General features: G+C 45.5%; 1 protein-coding gene across 1 annotated transcript in view; it reads left to right on the plus strand.

The window, feature by feature from the left end:
* agrn (agrin) overlaps positions 1-21,658 on the plus strand; it is a 280,800-nt gene that overhangs the window by 192,600 nt on the left and 66,542 nt on the right. Inside the window, exons 7-9 of the mRNA XM_008282560.1 lie at positions 2,649-2,855; positions 13,934-14,155; positions 21,408-21,605. Of these exons, the coding sequence (XP_008280782.1) occupies positions 2,649-2,855; positions 13,934-14,155; positions 21,408-21,605 (627 nt within the window). The remainder of the gene's footprint in view (positions 1-2,648; positions 2,856-13,933; positions 14,156-21,407; positions 21,606-21,658) is intronic.

Below are 21,658 nucleotides of genomic sequence, written 5' to 3' on the forward strand. Positions count from 1 at the left end.
CAAAATACAGGAACTTTTACAAGATGACTAGAATCGTTTTATTTTGAAAGAATTCATCATTTTAGAATAATTGGTGTGATTCTGCGAAGGGACACATCGGCATAAAAAACACACAATTATGTAAAATGGACTGTGAAGACTTTCTGAGTGTGAACGCTGGCGTCTGAAATAGTTCCTCGCTTCGGGTCACATCAGCTCTGGCTCTGCACTCGTCATACAGAACGTCGTGGTCTGCTCTCACTGCTCACACTAATTAGATGTGTTGCCTCGTCGGTGGCAACGACTGCAAACTGACCTGAACCTGTTTCTGGTCAGCAGCAGCCTGTCTACGGCTGAAACATTTCCATACATCTGTGTCTCCACCATTATGGCCAAAATAGTAGTCACTGTTATTGTTTTTATTAATATTGACTTCAAAATGAGCCTATTTATCACAATCAGTTCCAGTGGTGAAGCATCTGCATCACGTCGTTATACGTATCTGCATGCTTCATTTCTGTTCAGGTTTTAAGAGATGCAGGTGGACCGTTGTTAAAGTTAGGCTCTGTAACCGGATCCTCCTTCATGATCCGGAGATGAATGCCTCCGAGGTCTGGGGGTTAAAGTCGGTATCCCTACTAGCACTAGCCTCCTCTGGACTGATAAGAGCTTCCAGGGCTGTTATCTGTGCTATTAGAACACGGAGTTTAAGCCTTAGTCAACAAAGAGCTGTCAGCTTTTACTGTACGTCTGATAGCCATCGGAGGAAATCCAATTTTCCTGCTGTGTTGTCAGCAAGTCCCCACAAAGCCACAGCTGTGTTGGGACCCCCACCCACGCTCTAAGACCCCCTGACAATGCCGACGACAATAATAGATCACTGCAGGACGAGCCTCTGCACCAGCAGCAACGAAGGCTAACGCGCAGCGTCTGCTCCGCCTGACAGCCTGACAGACGACCGTGAGGGCTTAAATGGCACAAATCACGGCCTAACTAATGCCGTGAGTTGGATGTCGGTATGTGAGCGCCAACATGTTCATGCATGTGAGCAAGGGGATGAACATTTCCCCTTTTTTTTTTCCCACCCGTCTTTGCTGCGTCTTTTTCAAATGAAAGAATAATTCAATTTGAAACAGAGATGCATGAAATCATATCCCAAAGCAAATTACAAATTGGTAACTAATGAAAATGGCCATTTCAACTCGCAACCATGGCATTGCTCATCCTTGTAGGCCTCTCACTCAGATACAGCAGCGATGTAATTAAGTGTGGCATGACAGGCTTTTAAAGAAAAGAGAAGAAGGAATTGAATTGCTGTACAAATTTGATCCACTGATCAGGAATGAAATAAATTCAAAGTCTAGTCGGTGCCTCCAGAACAGAGGCCGGATTCAAATTGAATTTTTCACTTCAGTGGCAAATTTGCCATTTCACATTACCAGTGTTTCTTTCTTTTTTTCTTAATTTCTGCAGTGGATTTCTGCTTAGTGAGGCCAAATGTAATGACTGTAATAGTTTCGACTTTAACCCCAACGTTTTGATAAAGTTTTTATGGAGGAACATTATTATAAAAGTTTGGAGGGAGCCAAAGAAAACTTGGTGCAGGCAGTTTTCTTTGGTTAACACACAGTCATTAGGTGTCCTTTCATGAAGTTTCTTGCCAAGTCTGCTTGTTTTCAGCACTTCTCTGAACTGAACCATCACCACAGCTATAACTACTGTAGTAAAGTGTGATCATCGTGGGGTTCGGATCCTTCAGTCACCTCTCTGGTTGATGTTTAGTGGTTTTAACATGTGCTAGATCAGGGGTGCCCAATCCTGGTCCTCAAGAGCCCCTATCTAGCATGTTTTAGATGTTTCCAACACACCTGATTCAAATGATCAGCTCATCATCAAGCTCTGCAGAAGCCTGATAACGATCCTGATCATGTGAATCAGGTGTGTTGGAAGAGGGACACATCTAAAACATGCTGGATAGGGGCTCTCCAGGACCAGGATTGGGCACCCCTGTGCTCGATAAATACCAGGGACTACAGAATTCACCTTCCCTCTTAGAAAAAGAAAAAAAAATGTCACTTTCTATACGAGGAATTGCACCAATTTAACATTTGTGAACAAACACAGTCATGAAATATGAATAAACCATCAAACGGTGATTCAATGCAGTTGTTGTCCTGGGACCTCTTCTGTCACCTCACTGTATGCTCACGGCTCTTACATGTGCTGGTTAGTCCCCCTTATAACTTTATTATTCTGACGTGTTTCCTTCATGTATTTTCACTGAAGGCTGAACCTGCTCTCCTGAAAGAGGAGCTTTCACTCACCTTCAGTGAATCAGTCACGTAATTACTGTTTGGATGAAAACTGATTCATTTCCTCGTGGTTGGACCGGCGGTGTGTCACACAGGAGGAAGAACAATCAATTAAATATGTTGTTTCTCCCACACCTGCTGAGTATTTCCTCTGCCCTCTCCGCCGCGGTGACCGGTCGGCGCACGGGTAGAGAATCCGAGACGGCTCTGAAAAGCCTAATCAGCGTCTGAACAAATGAAAGGAAAAACCTCAATAAGAGATGCTTTCATACAGGGCACAGGGGGGAGTGGGTTAGGGTTCCACGTCCCTGGATAGGACAGTCCGCTGATCGTGGTTTCATTTGTGTGTTCTTCCAGAGGAGTGCAAGGAGGAGTGTCTCTTCAACGCCGTGTGTCTGGTGGAGCAGCTGAACGCCCGCTGCTCCTGCGATCCCATCGAGTGCGACGGCACCTACAAGCCCGTGTGCGGCAAGGACGGCCACACCTACACCAACGAATGTGTGCGACGCAAGGCGGAGTGTCTGAGCAGGACCCTCATCCCCGTCAAGCATCCAGGGCCCTGTGGTGAGTGGAGCTTGGGGACAGGAAGGAGAAGCGATGAGTTAATGCTGAATTCTTCTTGGCGTACTTATTTAAATGTATTTTCCCTCCTGAATCTTCAAGCTAGCTACTGAAAAGTGTCTGACATGGCTGGTGATGCTCTGTGAGGGGGTGTTGGGTAACTCAGACGAGATGCCTTCCTTATACAAAGCGTGCCTCCACTCGTTCACCTCCCGTCCATCTGACACGCTGCATCCCTCCATCTCCAACGCATCAGCCAAAACCAAACGCCACCTTCATGTTTCATTCATTGCCCTCTGTCTTCTACTCCTTCACTAGTGCCACTCTTCCACTTCAGTGGCTCTTGTCGTTTTTTTGTTTTTTTCCTCCTCTGTCTTTGTCTTTTTGTCTTGTGTGCTTTTCTTGTATAAAAAAAAAAGCTATTCTCTCTTGTTTCAGTGCGTCAGTCAGTCTGTCTGTCTGTCTCTGTCCATGTGGCCGCCTCCCCGGCTGTCTGGCTGCAGGTGGAGAGTGGGGTCACCCAGTGGGCGACCTCATCAGGCGGACTCTGAGGGGCGAAGCCTTCCCCTGCTCCGTGTGGACCTAACAGGAGGGGTCTTGTACTGCTGTCTTTTTCCCTCAGTCCTTCTCTGTCTGTGTGTCTCTTTGTGTCATTAATGTCTTTTCCTTCTGTTTACCCTCCTGCAAAGATGTGATCCGTGAGGTTGGAGAAGTCTCCCGCTCTTGCTGCTTTTCTTTCCCGAGTAACAAAAAAAAAAAAAGAAAGAAAAGCTTGTGCTGGCCCTACCCTCCTAACCGCTGCTCACCTCTGACTCTCTTCTTAATGCATGCTGTAGTGCATGCCAGCCTCTAACCTCACTGCTGCCAGAACAGTTCCTCCTCCATCATCAGGAAAGTCATATGAAAGCCTGCAACAGTGCAAAGCTCCATTTTCTTTCTTCCATCGGTGAGCAGAAATACCGCATTAGGAATCTGTTTGTCTCCAGACTTTTAACTAAATTAAAAAATAGCTTTACCATTCACCGCTATTAATACCCGAGAAGATAGAAAAACAACAAGACAGTGACTAGACCTGCCGTCGCTGGTACACAAGTTAGACAACCTGTTATCACTGGAATTAAAATAATTATAGTTGCGATTTCCAATTTGTCTGAATAGATGCCCTGCTGCTAAGCCATGCAATCACTGTAAGGTGTTACAATTCTGAATTATTTGACATTTAGGTGATGTTGCACAGTGGATTCAGTTCACTGTAGCTACGATCTGGATGGTAGATGTCGGCTGTTCCTTTTTGTCACAGGGTGTCGTAGTGAAGCAGGAATATCACAACTCCTAGAACTCACCTCGTCATAAAGATTGTGTCGCTTGATTTTTGATTCAGTATAAACACTGCTATTAACCGCAAAGGTCACAGAGCCGGAGTTTCATCTTAGCGTCTGGGCAAGCTGCTTGGTGTTCATGTGAAATGGGCCGAAGCGAAGAATGGCGTGTCTGGTGTGTGGCAGGGCAGCCAATAGAGCGATGGAGGTTAGGGTGGTGCATGTAGCTCAGGGGTGCCCAATCCTGGTCCTGGAGAGCCCCTATCCAGCATGTTTTAGACGTTTCCCTCTTCCATCACACCTGATTCACATCATCAGGATCGTTATCAGGCTTCTGCAGAGCTTGATGAAGAGCTGATCATGTGAATCAGGTGTGTTGGAAGAGGGAAACATCTAAAACATGCTGGATAGGGGCTCTCGAGAACCAGGATTGGGCACCCCTGATGTAGCTCATCACACCGTCACACAGGAGACCTCGTCTCAAGAAGTAGCTTAAACCTTCATTCTCTCTAACAGCCAGCAGGAGGCGATTGTTCTCGTTGCACAAGAAGTGAGATTGTGCAAAAGTTTGTGAGAAAACGACCTTGCTTGTTACCTCAGTAAACATTTTCCACATAAGTTCATGGTCTCATTTGCTAGTTCCAGGGCTTTCTGAACACCAGCATGGTGTTCGTTCCGTAGATCATCCTCCCATAGAGTGTAAAATAAAAGACAAGGTGGGGTATGTTTTCAGCCAGGCTGTCTGGTGACTGAGATGCTGCTACCATGCGTAGTAGCTCAGCCAGATCCTTGCTCATCACGTCAGTTTCAAAAGAAGACGGTGACTAAATGTCAGATTTGAGGATTTAAGGAGGCCGTTCATACCCCGGTTGACGCTGTCATGGTAACTACATCTCTTCTATACGGCCTGTACTGCGTATCGCTCTGAGCCAGGACAACTCCTGAGTTGTCAAGCGCAGGTACTGTAACTATAAATTATTTTCAAAGCATTGAATATTAAAACACGTTGTCATTGAGCGTAATCCGATGATGCAGATCTGCCCATTATCAGCGTTCTGTCTGGTGGAAGTAAGACGCCTGCCAGCTGAATATATTACAAAATGCACTTTGCTAATAAAAGAAGAATGAACAGAAATAAAAGATTCAATAAGAGATAAGTTCCCCCCCAAGCACAGTGAACTCAGCCCTCCACTCAAGTAGACGAACGCTGTGAAATAAGGTTGGCAGGAGTTCAGCTCATATCATAAAACGTTCAGACCCAATCTGCACGAGGCGTCGGCACACTCGGTCTGTCTGTTTACTATTCCCAGCGATGGAGGGCTGGTTTAATGTGGAGATTCACTCCAATAATTGGGGAAGTCTTTTAAAACCTTAACATATACAGTGTATTAGTCCAAGTGCATCCCTGATCGTTTTAGAGGTGGTTTGAAGGCCTGAACCAGAACTAGAAGTGTTTCCTTCCATTTGCTCTTTCTCGTAAAGCTGCATAACAAAGCAGGAGTCATCTGCTGCTGGTGCTGCTTGGTGTCGCGTTACCTCAAACGAGGAGATTGCTGTGATTTTGTTGAGCTGCTGTCCATGTTGTCGTTGTTGTTGCAACAGCAGCCCACGAAGCGAGATGTGTCCATCCTGCGGGGTTCGGGGCGTAGCTGGAAACCAAAGTTATCTCCAGTCGTCAGCGTCAGGAGGCACCACAACTCATTTGCATTATTCGGCCGTCTGAGCTGTGAATAAATTAAGTCGTGGAAATGGCAACGCGAGCTCTTATATGTTTTGCTCTGTTTCATTATTTCTGGCAAATGGTGTCTCAGCACCCCCGCCCCCCCCTCGCTGTTTGTTTAGTTATTTACTTTTCTCTCTCCATCCTTCCTCCCTTCCAGTGTGCATCGCAGCCGTCAGCGACTGGTAGTATGTTTCTTTAATGCATTTTTATTGACATTTGCATATTTTTCAAAACAGAGCGCCATGTACGCCGCCACCCTCCCCCCGATACGGTTTTAATTAAACATCAAAAGAGGGAAGCGTAGGTGCCCACTGAGACTGTTGGTTTAGTCAGACAGATGATATGCGTGCAAGGAGTGTGTACAAGAGTGTGTGTTTGTGTTCATACACATGTTGGAGCCTCCGTTCTTTGTTTCAGACGGTTTCGCTGCCAGAGTGTAAGTGGGACTGAGTCCAGACCAGTTACAGGTCCGCTCTGCAGCAGCTCTGCCCAAACGAGTCAAACACAAGAAACGCATGTCATCAGGATGTGTGTGCCCTTATGTCAGGGGTGTCAAACTCTGGCCCACGGGCCAAATTTGGCCCGCTTTGTAACTATATTTGGCCCGCGAGACAATACCAAATGACTACTAGAGTTGCCCCCGGTATTATACTGTACAGCACATTCACCGCTAATACTACAAATCCCATAATGCCCTGTTGTTGTTTTGACACGTCAACCAGGACAGGACCCAGAAACTTCCTCTCCTCTGTGACAGTAGGCATAGAGACTTCACACTGTCACTGTGCCACTGATGTGTTTTTTTATTTATAATTTGACTTTGCATGTCTCCACTATTAAGTTATATATAATGTATGGTAATAAGCGTTGCTTGTTCCATATTCAATGTTAAAGCAAAATTTGTTTCGGTCCATATTAAAAGGTTCATTTGTTCAATGTTGGCCCGCGACTTTGTTCAGGTTTTAAATTTTGGCCCACTGTGTTTTTGAGATTGACACCCCTGCCTTATGTTGACCGAAAACACCGGCTCGTTATAAACCAACAGCTGATCATGTGACAGAACACACTCAGACACACTCCATTGTGCTCTGACTGTGAGTGCCAGTAAAGACAGCAACACACACACACACACACACACCATGTCCAGAATCAGACCAACTTCACACGTCTGAAAAGGAATCTTATATATTAAATTATCATTATTGGATAAGTAATGATGGCTTTTATTTCTTTCTCTCGTCTCATTGGCTGAGTGGTGTGATGGGCGGGGTGATCGATCGCTCTGTCAGCTGTCAAACGGATGAAATTCTCTGGTTCTGACACGGTCGTAAATCTCTTTTCATGTGGGTGACAGCGCCTAATGTCACTCCTCCCCTGTTGCCTCTCAGCCCCACAAAAGGATTGTCGTGCCAAAAACCCTCGCGTCCCGACCGCTGTCCTCCCCGGAAAACAATTTGATTGATATCTAAAGCGCTTCAATTTAGAGATGCAGACACCACGTGGCGTTTAGCTGATTAACTTATGTCCAGGCCGAGCCACAAATCTTCCAGACGTTGGAGAACACGTGAGCCCGTGAAGGATTTGCTGGAAGTGAATACGAGCAGGCTGCTGGGAAGCGGCGTGAAAAGGTCCGCAGCCTTGGATTGTGAAATGGAATATAAGAGCCCTGTGACACTGGAGGAAGAAAAGATATTTGTCATCAGCTGACAGGCAGGCAGGATGACATAGCTGCTCACGCATCCACTGTTCGGAAAGGTCAAAGACTATTTTATTTATTCTGAACTCGGTGTGTCGTTGTGTTGGTCACCATGTTGGTTGGAGGGTTGGTTCACAGACCTGGACCCATGTTCTCCAACCAGAGCCAACCAGGAACATTCACTGAAACGTTATCAGCAGCAGAATCTGCATTTTGTTTCTCATTAAAATATGAGAAGATACCTGCTGTGGTTAATTTAGAAATGACTGTAAATCTATACAGATGGTTTCCATTATATTGTGTGAAAGAATATTTTTAAGCTTGAGCAAAGAAGTCCTGTTTTTTTTTCCTGTATAATGTCAGTACAGCAGGGAATGGGCACAAACCAAACCAGGAGGTGTGCGTGCAGCGTGGGCTGCTGTGGTAGAAATTCACTAATAGTTGTTCAGCTATAATTAGAGGCCCGAGCACTGCTGGTACATCAGCACCCAAACCTTTTCTTCTTCTTTTATTCTATTCTTTCCTGCTCACTTTGTTCTTTCTTTGAATCTTTTACAGCTGATCAGATTTTCTAATGCTGGCACAGTGACTAAGGTTAAATCTAAAAATAAAGTAATTATCACGTGAATCCGACACGTTGTTTGGTTCTGATCGTGCTTCTGGGATGCCGTTGGGCCAGAATGTGAGAGAGACCAACAAACAAGCACAAGAAAGCTCTGAGAAGCAGTTTAAACAGTTCTGCTCTTTTATTATCAGTGTGTACATTTTATTAATTTTATGATAATAATAATAAGAAAGTTGCTTTTTTTTCATTTCTTGTAACACAACTTGCCTCCTGGTTCGTTCCACGGCTCCTTCAGGTCAATCTGCTGCTTCACTGCATGTTCATCTGTGCTTTGAATCGGTGGAAGACACTGACGTAGTGAGAAGCGGCTCACCACAGCTCCCTGGAGCCTGCTGATATACTGGCCTCATGTCTGGTATTAACAGAATACGAAGTAGAGAGGGGTCTCTGAATTGGTAGTTAGGCTGTTCATAAAATAGAAATACAGCAGCAGTGTGGCTTTAGAGGGTGTGTAGAGGGGTAATTCTGTAAAATCATTAAAGCAGACAGGCTGTGAGGAACATATTGGCAGACAAACTAGGAGTGAACAAATGAAAGATCTAGTTTTGCGGACACAAATTCTTTATTCACGGCTCTCTTGTCATTTCATATGTACACAGCTGTGTGTCTCTGGGAGTTCACGATTACAAGTGCAGAAAAACTCATGCAAGTGCGAGCAAGTTGCTTGAAATGTGTTGCCTGTCGCCTCTGGAGGTTAACACAAAATCACTCAGCGGAAGACACGTTGTCATTGACAGAGAGCTCTGCAAAGCAGGAAAGAAAAATCAGTCACCTTAGGTGTCAAGACTCAGTGCAGAATATTTTATCATTTGCATGTTTATCTGATGAGCATCTCCGCCTGCGTGTCTGTGATTGGACTCACAAACAGTTGTGGAGCTGGAGTGTGTAAGTCAGCCTGAGATCACCAGTGCTGTTATTCCTAATCAAGTTAATTAGAGTAAGTGCCAAGGGAGCCAGATTGACAGCAGCTAGGGACCGCCAGTCCACTTACTGCGGGCCGCGGGCTGTCATTGAGCAGAAATTGCAGAGAAATGTGGGTCAACAAGGTGTCAGAAGCAAATCGAGGCATTGTGGGTGTTGTGTGCCTTTGGGCCACGATCAACCATGCGGTTCTTCCAATTTCTACATTTCTGGTTTCATTTCTGGTTGCTTCTGTGGCTCTTTCCGTGCTGCGGCGCCTGACTTGAATCGACATGTAATAAATGCCGCGGTTCGGTTTTTGCTCGTGTTCTCGTCGATGTGAGGAAACTTTGTGTGTCGCGCTCATCCCGTTGATAAACCAGTTGTTGGGATGAGACAGCAGCGTCTACACGTCATCTCACCTCTGATAGAGACATGTCACGAGATCAGGCGTCCCAGCTCGCCTTTCTTCTTCCCCCCATGCTGTTTTTGCTTGTCTCTGTTTTGAAGAACAGCACGTTCTTGGTTGTAAATGCACAAAGAGGCTTCAGCTCGACTCCTGCCTGTGATAAGTATTCAGTGGTAGACAGACACGGCCCGCGGGTATGCCTTTTGCTGTATGCTAATATAGCCTTTTCTCTGCACCTCCCTTTCCCTCGACTAATATGATACATAAATGTTTTTAATGTGAGGGAGGCAAAGGGAGTCAGATCAAAGCCCCGCAGGTGAAGACACACAGAAGGCGGGGTTTTTCTGCAGATTGGCTGTGCACTATCGCAGTCCTGTCCTGTAATAGGTTGCAGTTGGAGGTGATTCTCCTGCCAGTTGGCTACTGCAAGCATCACCTGGATTACACTGATTCACTTGCCTGCATAATATGGGGAGCGATTTGGAAGTGCACACAGACCCGAGGGGGAAAAGTCCAATTAACATATGTATGAGCTGAGCGGAGATGGGAGGAAGCGCTCGCCAAAATAATCTCCCAGCATTTCCCTGACATGTTACGGGGGGGTTAACAGTGTACGCTTGCTTTGCTGCAGCAGCAGCAGCAACCACAGAGTCGCAGCCCGAGTCCTATCACAGCTTGCTGTGCCATCGCAGCAACCTAACGAGGGGTTGTTAGGCTTTAGAAGTTACACTGTGGTGTTCGCGCCACTTTATCTGTCAGATAACACGACTAAGTGGGCAGTAATAATACTTGAGGCGGACAGGTGAGCGCATATCAGGACATCAGATAGCTGTGCCCTCTCAGTATTCGCCGTGGCCCACCAGTGCCTCTGCTGGGGAGAGCTGACACGGAACTTGAAGTAATCCCCTCCGAGTGCTAAAGTGGGGCCACGCTATTAAAATACCACACTAATTAAAAGAGAAAAGTTACACAGCGGCTGGCAGGGGAGGATACACACTAAGGTGGCACCCAGAATGTAAAATCCTCTCAGCTCGCTGTGGTAGTACAGAAGCAGAGCAGAGAGCACGCTCAGAGAGAATCCTTGATTAGAAAAAATTATTCCTCTTTCCCCGTCCCCCTGTTCTCCCCTGACTTTCCATGACACCTCACTGCACCTGCTCAGCCACTAAAACAATGCCTTGGCCAGCGCGCTCTGTGTTTGGAACTACAGATGTTCCCTTTCAACTGTCAAGCTAATTTTCACATATAAATAGGTTGGTTTAAACCCAGCAACTTTGGTTTATTCTGGACTTGCCTGACAGAAACACTGATACATGCATGAAAGGATGGATTTAAGTGTTTGGGAGAGGACCAGGGAGAGAAAGAGAGCTGGAAAAGGCTTGCAAACACCATCCGAAAAGCCTTAGTTGTGACAGGCTGCCATTTCAAAGCTTCTGCCTGCATCCAAGAGAGAGTTAAAAGACAGCTTTTCAAGATTTTTACACTTGGGGAGATTTGTCTTTTTCTTTTTTTTTTCTTTTTTTTCCCCCTTACACCGTCTCCAGTTAATAAGTCAGGCAGAGTTTTTGCCCCCCAGAGGTAGAGGATGATAAAAAATTAGTTTTGGAGGAGAATTCTTTCATCTTTTTATGAGTGTGAAACAAAGAGAATGGGAGACAAAGCCGTTATCGGAGGCTGCAGTTGTGTTTTAGGAGCCCATCCTTGGTAAGTGGGCTGGTGAACTTTATGGAGGCCAAGGTTGTATAGTTAAGCCCAGATCACAAGCTGACACACACACACACACACACACACACACACTTGCAGATACACACACAAGGTGTTAAATGAGATCACGGGGAATCAATTGTTTTAGAAACGGTACCCAAATAAGCAGCATTGAGCAGCTTACAAATTTATGTGGCACCTCCAAGCTCTTTTGAAACAGCAGCTTGGCATCAAAACACAGAAATCAATAGCAGTGTTCCACCTTCTAATCTGAAACATTCACTTTGGGAAATGAGAGAGCCTGCATCCTCGCTCGGGATCCAGAAAAATTAGCTCAATTTCAGCTGCAACTTAGTCGAAAAACTCAGGTGGACAACCTGTATTGTTTCCTCTGCACTTTGTTATTTTAATCTGATTTGAACCAGAAGCAGTTTCTGGATGGTTTTTGCTCCGGTCACATTTTTACTGCAATATTAGGAAGCAGAGGGAACTCTAACCTGTCTAAATGCAGAACACGATTATAATGCATAAATTATAAAAAGAGGGAAAAAGCAAAAGTTTAATTTTGTTTACTTATTTTGCAAAAATTGAAAGCAAACCTTCAGCGTCTACAACATTTCTCCATGTGCCAACCAGCGTCACCAATACTGGAAAATGGTAACTCTGCTCTGTGCTAACACAGCCTGCACTTAGAATAGAATAAAAAAAAATTAGAATAAAACTTTATTGATCCCTTCGGTACAAGACGTCAGGGAAATTGCTACACCAGAAAAAAGAAAAAAAACACAACACCAACATAAAATCAGCAACAACAACAGCATTCAAAATTCAAAATCAAAATCATTCAAAATCAGCAACAGCAGCAACAATAATAATAAGTTCCCCCCAGTTTAGCTGAAAAAGTGCCTACATTTTTGCTTTGTTTTGCAGCTAAAACACTAACGGAGCTCAGAAATTAGTTGTGTTTAGTTACCAAATATGTTTAGCGCAAACAATTTATTCTTGCTGAAGATTCTGGCTCTGATAAATGATATAGTTTTGTGATTTTTTTAAGCTGCCGACGGGGTTTAGGGCTCATAGGAGGAACATCCCATCCTCACGCCGCTGTTTATCATATTCCAGAAACGTCGTCCACTTGGACCGGTCACAAGATGTTCAGCTGACATCGATCGTTATCTCACATACTCTTCCCATCGCCTTAATCAGAGTGAAACAAGCTAATTGCCACCATCTGTGTTATCAATTGATAATTTAGCCCTGCATTAGCGGTACACGTCGAGGCTCTACTCAACGTCTCCGAGCTGATAAATGAATCATGAGGCTCCGAGCATGCCAATTCTGCCCCCCTGTGTTGCCATCTAATCCCATAATGGTCTCAGTAATGATGGAGCCATGGGTGGTGTCATTACAAGGGGCAGTTTCCATGACAGCACCAGCACCCTCCTAACCAAAGGTAGAGCAGAGAAAGGAGGAAGTTTTTGTTAAACTTTGGATGTGAAATGCACCTCTTTCAATTTTCACCAGAAATGATTTGATGCCTCCGTCTGCGTTTTCCCGCAATCTGCAGACACACTGCATTTAGCTGAGTGATCCGTCCCTCATGCGTGAAACCCTTCAAATGAAAATCACTATGGAGCCAGGTTATCGCCTTGTGCTCGGGCTGCTCTCAGTACGCCGGTGTGTACTGTCCCACTGTAAGGCCTCTATCTCCAAACACCAAGCTCACATACCGGCACCTCAGAATGGCATGCAGTGTTTTCACTCACACACAAAGAACTGATTGGGTCAGGACGGGAGGTTGTGATCAAAGATTTGTTCCACTTTCTCCCGATCGAGTCGGGTCCTATCAGCCCAGTTTCCATGCATCTGTGGCCACGAAGAATCATAGGTGCAAAATCCAGTCCTGGTTTTAATGAAGTCATGCTGGAGTTAGTGTGTGAGAGGGAGAGACTGAAGCAGACACCTCTGATGTTCGCATTTCATATCTGCCTCTGCCCAGGAGCTTGCCTTTTTTGAATTATTAAGCAGAGGGTTCTTTCTTCTCTTCGCATATTTCTTTTTTTCTCTCTCTCGTTTTTCGTTCTCTGTATTTTCTCTCTCCCTCGTACAGACTCTCTATCCCCCCCCACGCTCTTCCTTTCCTTGCTCCTCCATGTCAGTTCAACCAGCGTTGGCTGAAGCAGTGGCTCTCACTGAGATGCAAATGGCAGCCTTTGAAGGGGCACACTGGGAACGTCAATTAATCCAGGCGTTTACTTGCCTGAAAAAAAATGTAAAAAAAAAAATAAAAAAAGACTCCGCAACCATTGTTCGCCGGTTGTTTCATCTCTATTGTGCTACAGGGCCATGTTTTTATCCTCTGTCCTCATGCCACCGGATTCGGTGGACTCTTCAAAGATTCAGGATACAGCGGGATAGGCACAATGGCGAGGAAATGACATAGGAAGCTGAGGAAGCAGAGGTGTCACAGGAGTAGGGCCGTATTGCATATTCCATCCTATCGGTTTTCCTCCCCCAAACCCTTTCTAACACAAAGACCTGCAGTCCTCCAGGTACCTATATTCTAACTTGCCTCCCTATCACCTGTGCCCTCTCCAGACCCAGACCTTTCTCCAACCTCTGCTTTATATTCTCCCCATCTCTCAGCTGCCCCGCTTAATATCCTCCCTCTAACTTTGGTCTCTATCTTCTTGCACGGCCTTCAGATCTCCACGTACCCAGCCCCTGTTTGGATAAGGAGTGCGACCACGGGGCAGTGTGCGTGGTCAAGAACAATGAGCCGGTGTGCGAGTGCCCCGAGGCCTGTCCGCAAACATCCGACCCCGTGTGCGGATCTGACGGCCACAGTTACGGCAGCCCGTGTGAGATGCGAGCAATGGGTTGCGCCCTGCAGAAGGCCATCCACATCCAACACAAAGGACCCTGTGGTGAGTAACTGCATGAGCAGAGCCACTTAAATTAAGTCTAGTAGCACCTTGCATGCATTTATTAGACTAATCAGTTAAGCAATTGTTTGGCAATTAATACATTCATCAGCAACTAACAATGAAAGTCAACATTCTCTGATTTCCGGTGCTAAAATGTGAATATGTTCTGATTTCTTTCCTCCTCTACAACAGTAAATTGAATATCTTTGGGTTGTAAACAATGTTTCTGGCTTTTTTTTCATAATTTTCCGACATTTTAGTGACCAAACAACTAATCAATGAATCAACAATGGGAATAATCACTAGCTAGCCGCAGCAGCGTGGACCGTACGATTCATAGTGCAGTCAGAGTGCGATCAGATAAGTGAGTTGGAGGTAGGGAAGGAGCCCTCCGTCTCCCTGTGGAATAGAAATCAGCTCAAACTAATTAATAGTGCTGCATCACTCAGAGGCTAAAGTCTAACCCAGAGATGGTAACAATTAACAATTAACACGCATAAAGTGCTGTAATCATGTTTGCCCCCCCTGACATCCAACAAAGTCAATAATACAATACTTACAAATGCTACTCTTCAACCCTCGAGTGCTCTTCTTCAACACCAAGACTCCAATTTGCCTGTTTTGACCTTTAAGTGAAGATGCACTTTACTCCCAGTGAAACAGAGCGTGGAGCATACTTGCCTGTAATTGGCTACATGAGTCACTTGGCTTTGTCTTGCAGTGTCGGCGTATCAGCTAGTCATTAGCACACCAGCAGAGCTTCAAGTGGTAAAAATATCTTCATATTCACTATGCAGGCACACGGCCATATGGACAGGTTTTTGCAGCTTGGTACACCCACTTAGTGAATGCTCTTGATGACTTAATGCCATCTTGCAAGGCCAATTTTCCCATGAACTCTAATTGGTGATTGAGTATTCTTCCTTGTCTACAATCAAGCCATTTGCTTTTCACACACACCGGGCAGGAGTACGGCGGTTATTAGCCCCTTGGCCCAGCTCGCTCGCTTTACCTCATTCACTCAGGTTTACTACAATAGATGTTTTTCCTGCATATTTTGAAGACATTTGAAATCAGTTGGTCTCTGCGGTGCTGTATCTGTGAATGAGCTGAACACTTAGTACAGTGATCAATACGACTGAATTGGTTTCTCTCCGCTGTTGTGAAGTTGCTCTCCACCGTTTTGTCCTAAAGACTGCAGTTTATGGGCCCAGCTTTGTGCAAACTTGTCATTTTAACGAGCTGTGATTTGAGTTTTTTTGAGTCGATGAGAGACTTGGTTTGTTGGAGAAGTCCTGTTTGGACTCTCCACCTGCCTGTGTATTGCATCTGTCATATTCCCCTCCCAGCATTAAATCAAATTGAAATCCAGTGCGTGTGTGTAAGGATGTATGCCAACAAGAAATGGATGGAAAGCAGCGTTTGGTTGGCGGGCAGGCTGGCTCAGTCGATTTGGTGCGCCACACTGTAGGTAGATGGCAGCTCTCTCGGTCCGAGGTCCCTCTGTGGTAATGAATAGTCTTTATTTTGAAAAGCGAGAGGCAGAGCGAGCTGGCGGAGTGGACTGCCCTGTTTGTAATCCAGCACTGTGGATGGTTCTTGGCTCCCAGAGGAACAGGCCTACGTCAGCGCAACGGTGCCATAAAAACGCTGAGGCACTGGCTTGCCAAGCGCGAGCCAGCCGAGGAATGATGGCGATGATAATGTGGGTTATTTCTGGGCTGTTTGCACAGCTTTACTGGCTTCATTCAGCACCATAACAACTGACTGACTTAAGCTATTATCTCACCTAATTATCACAGGCTATTCCCACCACAAATATACCATATACATGTTTATGGAGCAGAAAGGAGAGGAAAAAAAACAAATGCTGCCTTCAGGTGGTTATTCGCTATCCGAACGCCCTGTAATGTGAGCTGCCGTATTTATGGCTTCAACAGTGGGAGCTGAGGGGACGCAGGGAGGGCAGCGAGAGTGGAGGAGGTGAGAGAAGTGCCACAACAGGGAAACTAACTGTGTGTGTGTGCGGCTTTCTACAGCCTCTCATGGACTCAGCCATAATTTCATTTCCTTCCCTCCAGGCTGGAAAAATAGTAGTTATCTATATGGCTCAGGTGCAACCTGATAGCAATATGAGTGACATTTGTTATTATTCTGAGATTTGTCCCCCTTCCCGCATGTGAGAGGCGACCAACCTTGTGCGGTGGGCCGGGAGAGGTGCTCTCGGTTAATAGACCCCCCAGCTGGATATCAGCCGTCTCCCATTCATGTGGCTTTACCCGAACAGATGAGAGCAGAGGCGCCTGAATCATTTGAGAAAGGGAAATAACAACTTCCCTCCTTTTTTTTCTCCCACAGGTGTTGGAAATGATATTCTCAGTTGAGTAAGAAATATAGGTCGCGCCGGCAGCACGAGAGAGGTGGTGAGAGGCAGTGAAAGGAGGGCAGAGGGAAGAGGGAGGAGAAAGTGATAAATGTGGGGAGGGAAGGAGATTGAGGTAAATAAGATGAGGAGGAGTGAAGAAAGCAGGAGGCAGAGTTAATAGTGTGGCGGCCAGGCAGGCGTCAACAGGGGAGTTGTTATCACCCGGCCATGTTCACAAGCCTTCAAAACACAAACCGGCCCACTTCCTTCTGCTTAGTGCTGAGCTAATACTGCAACCAGACCCCTCAGCTGCAATTCAGCTTTGTCCCCTGTAAGGACATCAACAAAAAAAAGCCTGCAGAGCTCGAGGCTCTTTGTTTTGTTTCTCCCCGATGAGTTGAGTCCTCACGCTTTCAAGGGAACTCTATTTTTAGATTAAATATTAAAATTCTAGATCCCAGTATGTCTGATATGAAGTTAATATTGTGTTTTTAGAGGACTGCTTCTGACTTTGTAGGAATCTAGATTTCACAGGCACCCACCGACTGCCCGTCGGAGGACAAATGCCAGACTTAGGATGAGTGCTACATAAATATCATCCGGAGTGAATCTGCTGGTCGGTCGTCTCTATACAGCTACAGCACATCCAAATCTGACAGCAGCCTGGTTCCAACTTTCAGCCTTATTCATCAGACGGTCGCCGAGTTTGTCCTGCTGTAACACTGGAACCTTTTCAGTTAATGCTTAGTTTAATTTTTGGAATGTAGTTAATATCAGGTCTTTTATTATTGCACAAATGAAAAGGCCTTTTTTATTTATTTACTCTGACCTTGGACTCTGTGGGTTATACAGGGTACATCTGTCTTGGCTCGAGGCGTTCTTGCATTGGGGGGAAATGAGATGAAAGATTCTGTTTTGTAATATGAGCACACTGGCCTTGTCACTCTTTATTGCCGTGTCTGCGTGCCGTGCCGGTCCAGCCAGACTTCCATTAGAGTCTGAACTTTCCGCGGTGGTGAAGTGATGACAGACTCGGAGATGACTGAATCAGAGATGACAAAAAGTGCAGCTCTTAACATTATCAGTTATGGCGACGGTTCCGAGCTCTTCTCCAGGCTTTGAACTGAAGCTCCTCTCCTTCTCCGCCCGTGATGCATGTTGTCTGGAGGATCAGGCAGCGCGGAGAGCCAGGTGCGAGGGGCAGGAGCTGATAAAGAAGCGAGGCTACTATCAGGACACAGGGACTGATAAAGGACAACACTCACCACCGCTACTTCCTGATTTATAGCTGCCGCAACCACACAGGAGCCACGACCGCAGCAGCCCTATTTTACGCACACTTATATTTTATGTTTATTTATTTTTTGTCATAGAAAACCTTCTCCGAGGAGCTCCTCCATCTTAATATCTTTTTCAGCTGATACCCCCAAACCCAGTGTAGGGACAGAAGGAGTGATGGCAGTACATTGTCTTAAATAACGTGGCAAAATCAAAATAAGCATGCCAACAATACAGTCTAATGTGACGGCATAGCACTCTATTCCAAAAGCATGCATATTAACGTGGTGCTAAAGTAGCCTCGACCCTCCTCTGAAGGCTTTACACAAGATCCTGGAGTTTGGTTGCAGGGATTTGCTCCCATCCAGCAAACAAGAGTATTAGCAAGATCTGCCACTGATGCTGCAGTAGTGAAACCAGTCTTTTAGCAGTGAGAGCTGGGAATGACGAGTACAGCTAACAGTAATGTTAGCCCCATTTGCTGCACAACACAATAACAGTAAAGCATTTCCTGTTCTGATAGGGACATCAATGATAAAAGTAATCCACTGGATGTTTACTTCACCAGATGCGGGGAGTGCATGAGGACTCTTGTGTTCACTCTTGCCGTTAACAGCAGAATATTTGATGTGCTTTGCTCGTAGCTGAGACATTTTAGAGTTAGAAGGTGCAAATCTACAATCTAGTGAGGTAGCTGTTCTTTTGGAAAGGTCACCTCCCAGCCAATGAGGCGGCAGATCCTCAGTTTCTACGTAGCAGCTCAATGAAGTTGTAACTCGCTGATAAAGCTGGGAAGCCATCTATTTGTGGGGGAGGTGGAGGAATGGCAACAGTAAGCGTCTTCATATTCTCACAGTTTCAATCTTACAAAACCACCAAGTTTTTAAGAGATACAAAACAAGATTAAATTGTATTTTCACCTCATGAGACCTTTAAGGACGTTGCTCTGTGGGCAGAGACGGCTTCAGTGAAAAGGTCGAGGCTTTCCAGAAACTGTTGCTGCAACATTGGAAGCTAAAAAATTCACTGGTTGCTTTAGCATCAAGTTTTCCCCAACTGGAACTAAGGAGCCGAGGCCAAACCATCAGGAACAGCCTCAGACGAAAAGTACCCATTCATTTAGGGAAAACATTTGTCCTGCATGTCCTGCTCATGTCATTTCATTTAGGTGGACTTTCATCAAAGCGGGCCATTTTGCTAACATAGAATGACACATTTGCTCCTACAGGCAATATTCTGTATATTAAGTGCCATATATTGCCATACATAATTCACAGCCAGGGCTGTTAATCCAAGAATGGAGTGGATGCCAACACTAGATGGAGAGATGAGGGAAATGAAGCTCTCTGAAAGAGTAATAAACAGATTAATGCCATGGAAGGTTCCAGCGGCTAGCCTCGCCTCTCTCAATTAGTGCTAAATCAGTGGTGGTTATTAGCCTGCCCCTAATTGATTTGATAGTGAGCTGTGCTAATGCAATCCCCCTGGTGTAATTGGTGTCACAGGGAAAGGTGCTTCTATGAACAGCCTCGCATTTACCCTCTCAGTCGTTTGCCACCTCGCGGTACATCACTCAGCATCCGTTACGTGTCTGCCTTGCTGCTTCTTCTGGGAGAAACTTTGCCTACAGAAACAAACAATTGCTCAAGAGACAATCCATGTGAATCCCCCAAACAATATGGAAAGTCTCCAAAGCTCCCTGAGCCCTCTGGGTGTCTCAGTGCTGTCTTTTGGAGAGACTACACCGATACTGTCCGCCTGAGTCAGTATGAAGTGTGGTGGAAAATAGCTTTTTTAGGCCGATATGATCAGCCCTACAAAGTGATAAATACAATCAGAAAGTGTTGACTCCTCTCACTCAGTTGTGACTGGTTTCCCAGAACCTTCTGCTATGAAGTATCCCCAGAAACACGACTGGCACTGCCCGTCCCCGTAGGGATGGTAGCAGGCAGGTGATGAGCAGTACCTGGCTTTCACTCGATGCATAAATTGGCATTCAAGCCAAAGAGCTCAGTTCTTGTCTCACCAGAACAGAAAATCTTTTCCTTCATGCTTTCTGAATGCTTTAGATGTCATTTGGCAAACTCCATCCAGGCTCTCCTGTGGCTTTTTCTCAGGAGTAACTTCAGCTTTTGACCACTCTCCCATAAAGTCCTGACTGATGAATGCTACAGAGATGCTTCTCCTTCTGCTAGCTTGTCCCATTTTTGCCGGAGAGTTTTCAGAGCTTTTTGTGTTCAGTTTTTTTTTTCTCGTTTCAGTTCTAGAAAAAGTGTTTGAAATGTCTTTAGTAATGGCGCCTACCGTGCTCCTGGGAACGTTATGTGCTTTAGCATATTTTTTGTCACCCTCCTGCTCAGATCTGTGCTTCTGGTGGAATTCTGTCTGCAGAGAGCTTATTGAATTTCATGGCTTGATTTCTTTTACCTCTCACATGCACGCGAACCATGACACCTTGTAATGGACAGGTGTTTGCCGTTTTGTATTATTTCAGATCAGCTCAGCATACTCCGGTAAAGTTTTCCACCAGCTCTATGGTCAGGATGGTAACTTTGCATGTTGCCCTTGTTGTATGTGTGCAGCTCAGCAACACAGCTCATCAAGAGCCAGATACAGAAAAGACAACAACATAGTTAGGCTATTTAACTGTCCAGTGGATGCAGTTTGTGCTCTGCATGCTAGAGAACAATCAGTAAAGACTGTGGTGGTTTTCTGAAAGTAACTGGCTGGTGGTGATGTTTTTACCACAATAACATTATCTTGGTGTTAGTTAAATATAAAAGTGCACAATGCCGTGACTATAGTTGTGTTAGTTTGTGTGAATATGCAGAATAAAAAGATGAACAATCCAAAGCTTCTGTAAGGATGTGTAGTCAGGTGGAAACTGATCCACTTGATTGGTGTCTTAAGGATCATCGACAAGTAAGACCAGCTGAAATGCACTTTAGCCATAGACTGTATAAAAGATCGACGTAGCTACCATGACGTCACCCGTTGGTTTCTGCACTGAGAAAATGAAGCCAGGGTTTTGCTACTTCCTGGTTGACATCTTGGATTTTTGGAGCCAGTGACGCAAAAATCGTTGGAGGGGGGCGGAGCTATAGGAGCAGCGATTGGTCAGACGGATTGAGAGGCGGGCCCTCTCTGCCCCGCCCACATTTACCACCTTCTGCTCGCTTCGTCTGTATGGACGCTGCCGACTGTCAATCAAGCCAGCCACGCCCCTTGCCCCGCAAAATGTTGACGATTTTTTAAAATTTCAGTACTGATTTATTTTCAGATTGGCCACCTGATCTCTGGACTTGACCATGAAAACTAATAAGAAAAAAATCCTGAGCTGGAGGAATGCAATATTTAGTGATCTGTGATCACTTCTTTTCCAATTCCAGTCTATGGGAGCCAGGGCTTTTTGGAGCCAGCAGCTAGTGGACGTAGTGATACTGCAGGTTTTTGACACTTCCGGGTTGGCTTCATTTTTCAGGGCCGGTTGCTACGTCCATCTTTTATACAGTCTATGACTTTAGCATGTTTATGAATACTGACAAGATGTCATGTAAATACACCTGAAACACACGCTAAGCCTCTGCCATCTCGCTTCACTCCACTCAGATGAAACTTGTGCCAACTGCTCTTTCGGGGCGATCTGCGATGCCCAGAGCGGACAGTGTGTGTGTCCGTCCGAGTGTGTGGAGTCCCACCAGCCTGTGTGTGGCAACGATGGCACCACCTACACCAGTGAGTGCGAGCTGCACGTGCGGGCCTGCACACAACAGGTGGAGCTCCGAGTGGTCAACCAAGGAGAGTGCAGTAAGTAACGAACACATTTATGTGTTCAGTAATCACAGGATGTCATTACTGTT

Source organism: Stegastes partitus, unplaced genomic scaffold (assembly GCF_000690725.1).
Source record: "Stegastes partitus isolate 25-593 unplaced genomic scaffold, Stegastes_partitus-1.0.2 Scaffold276, whole genome shotgun sequence".
NCBI classification, from domain to species: Eukaryota; Metazoa; Chordata; class Actinopteri; family Pomacentridae; genus Stegastes; species Stegastes partitus.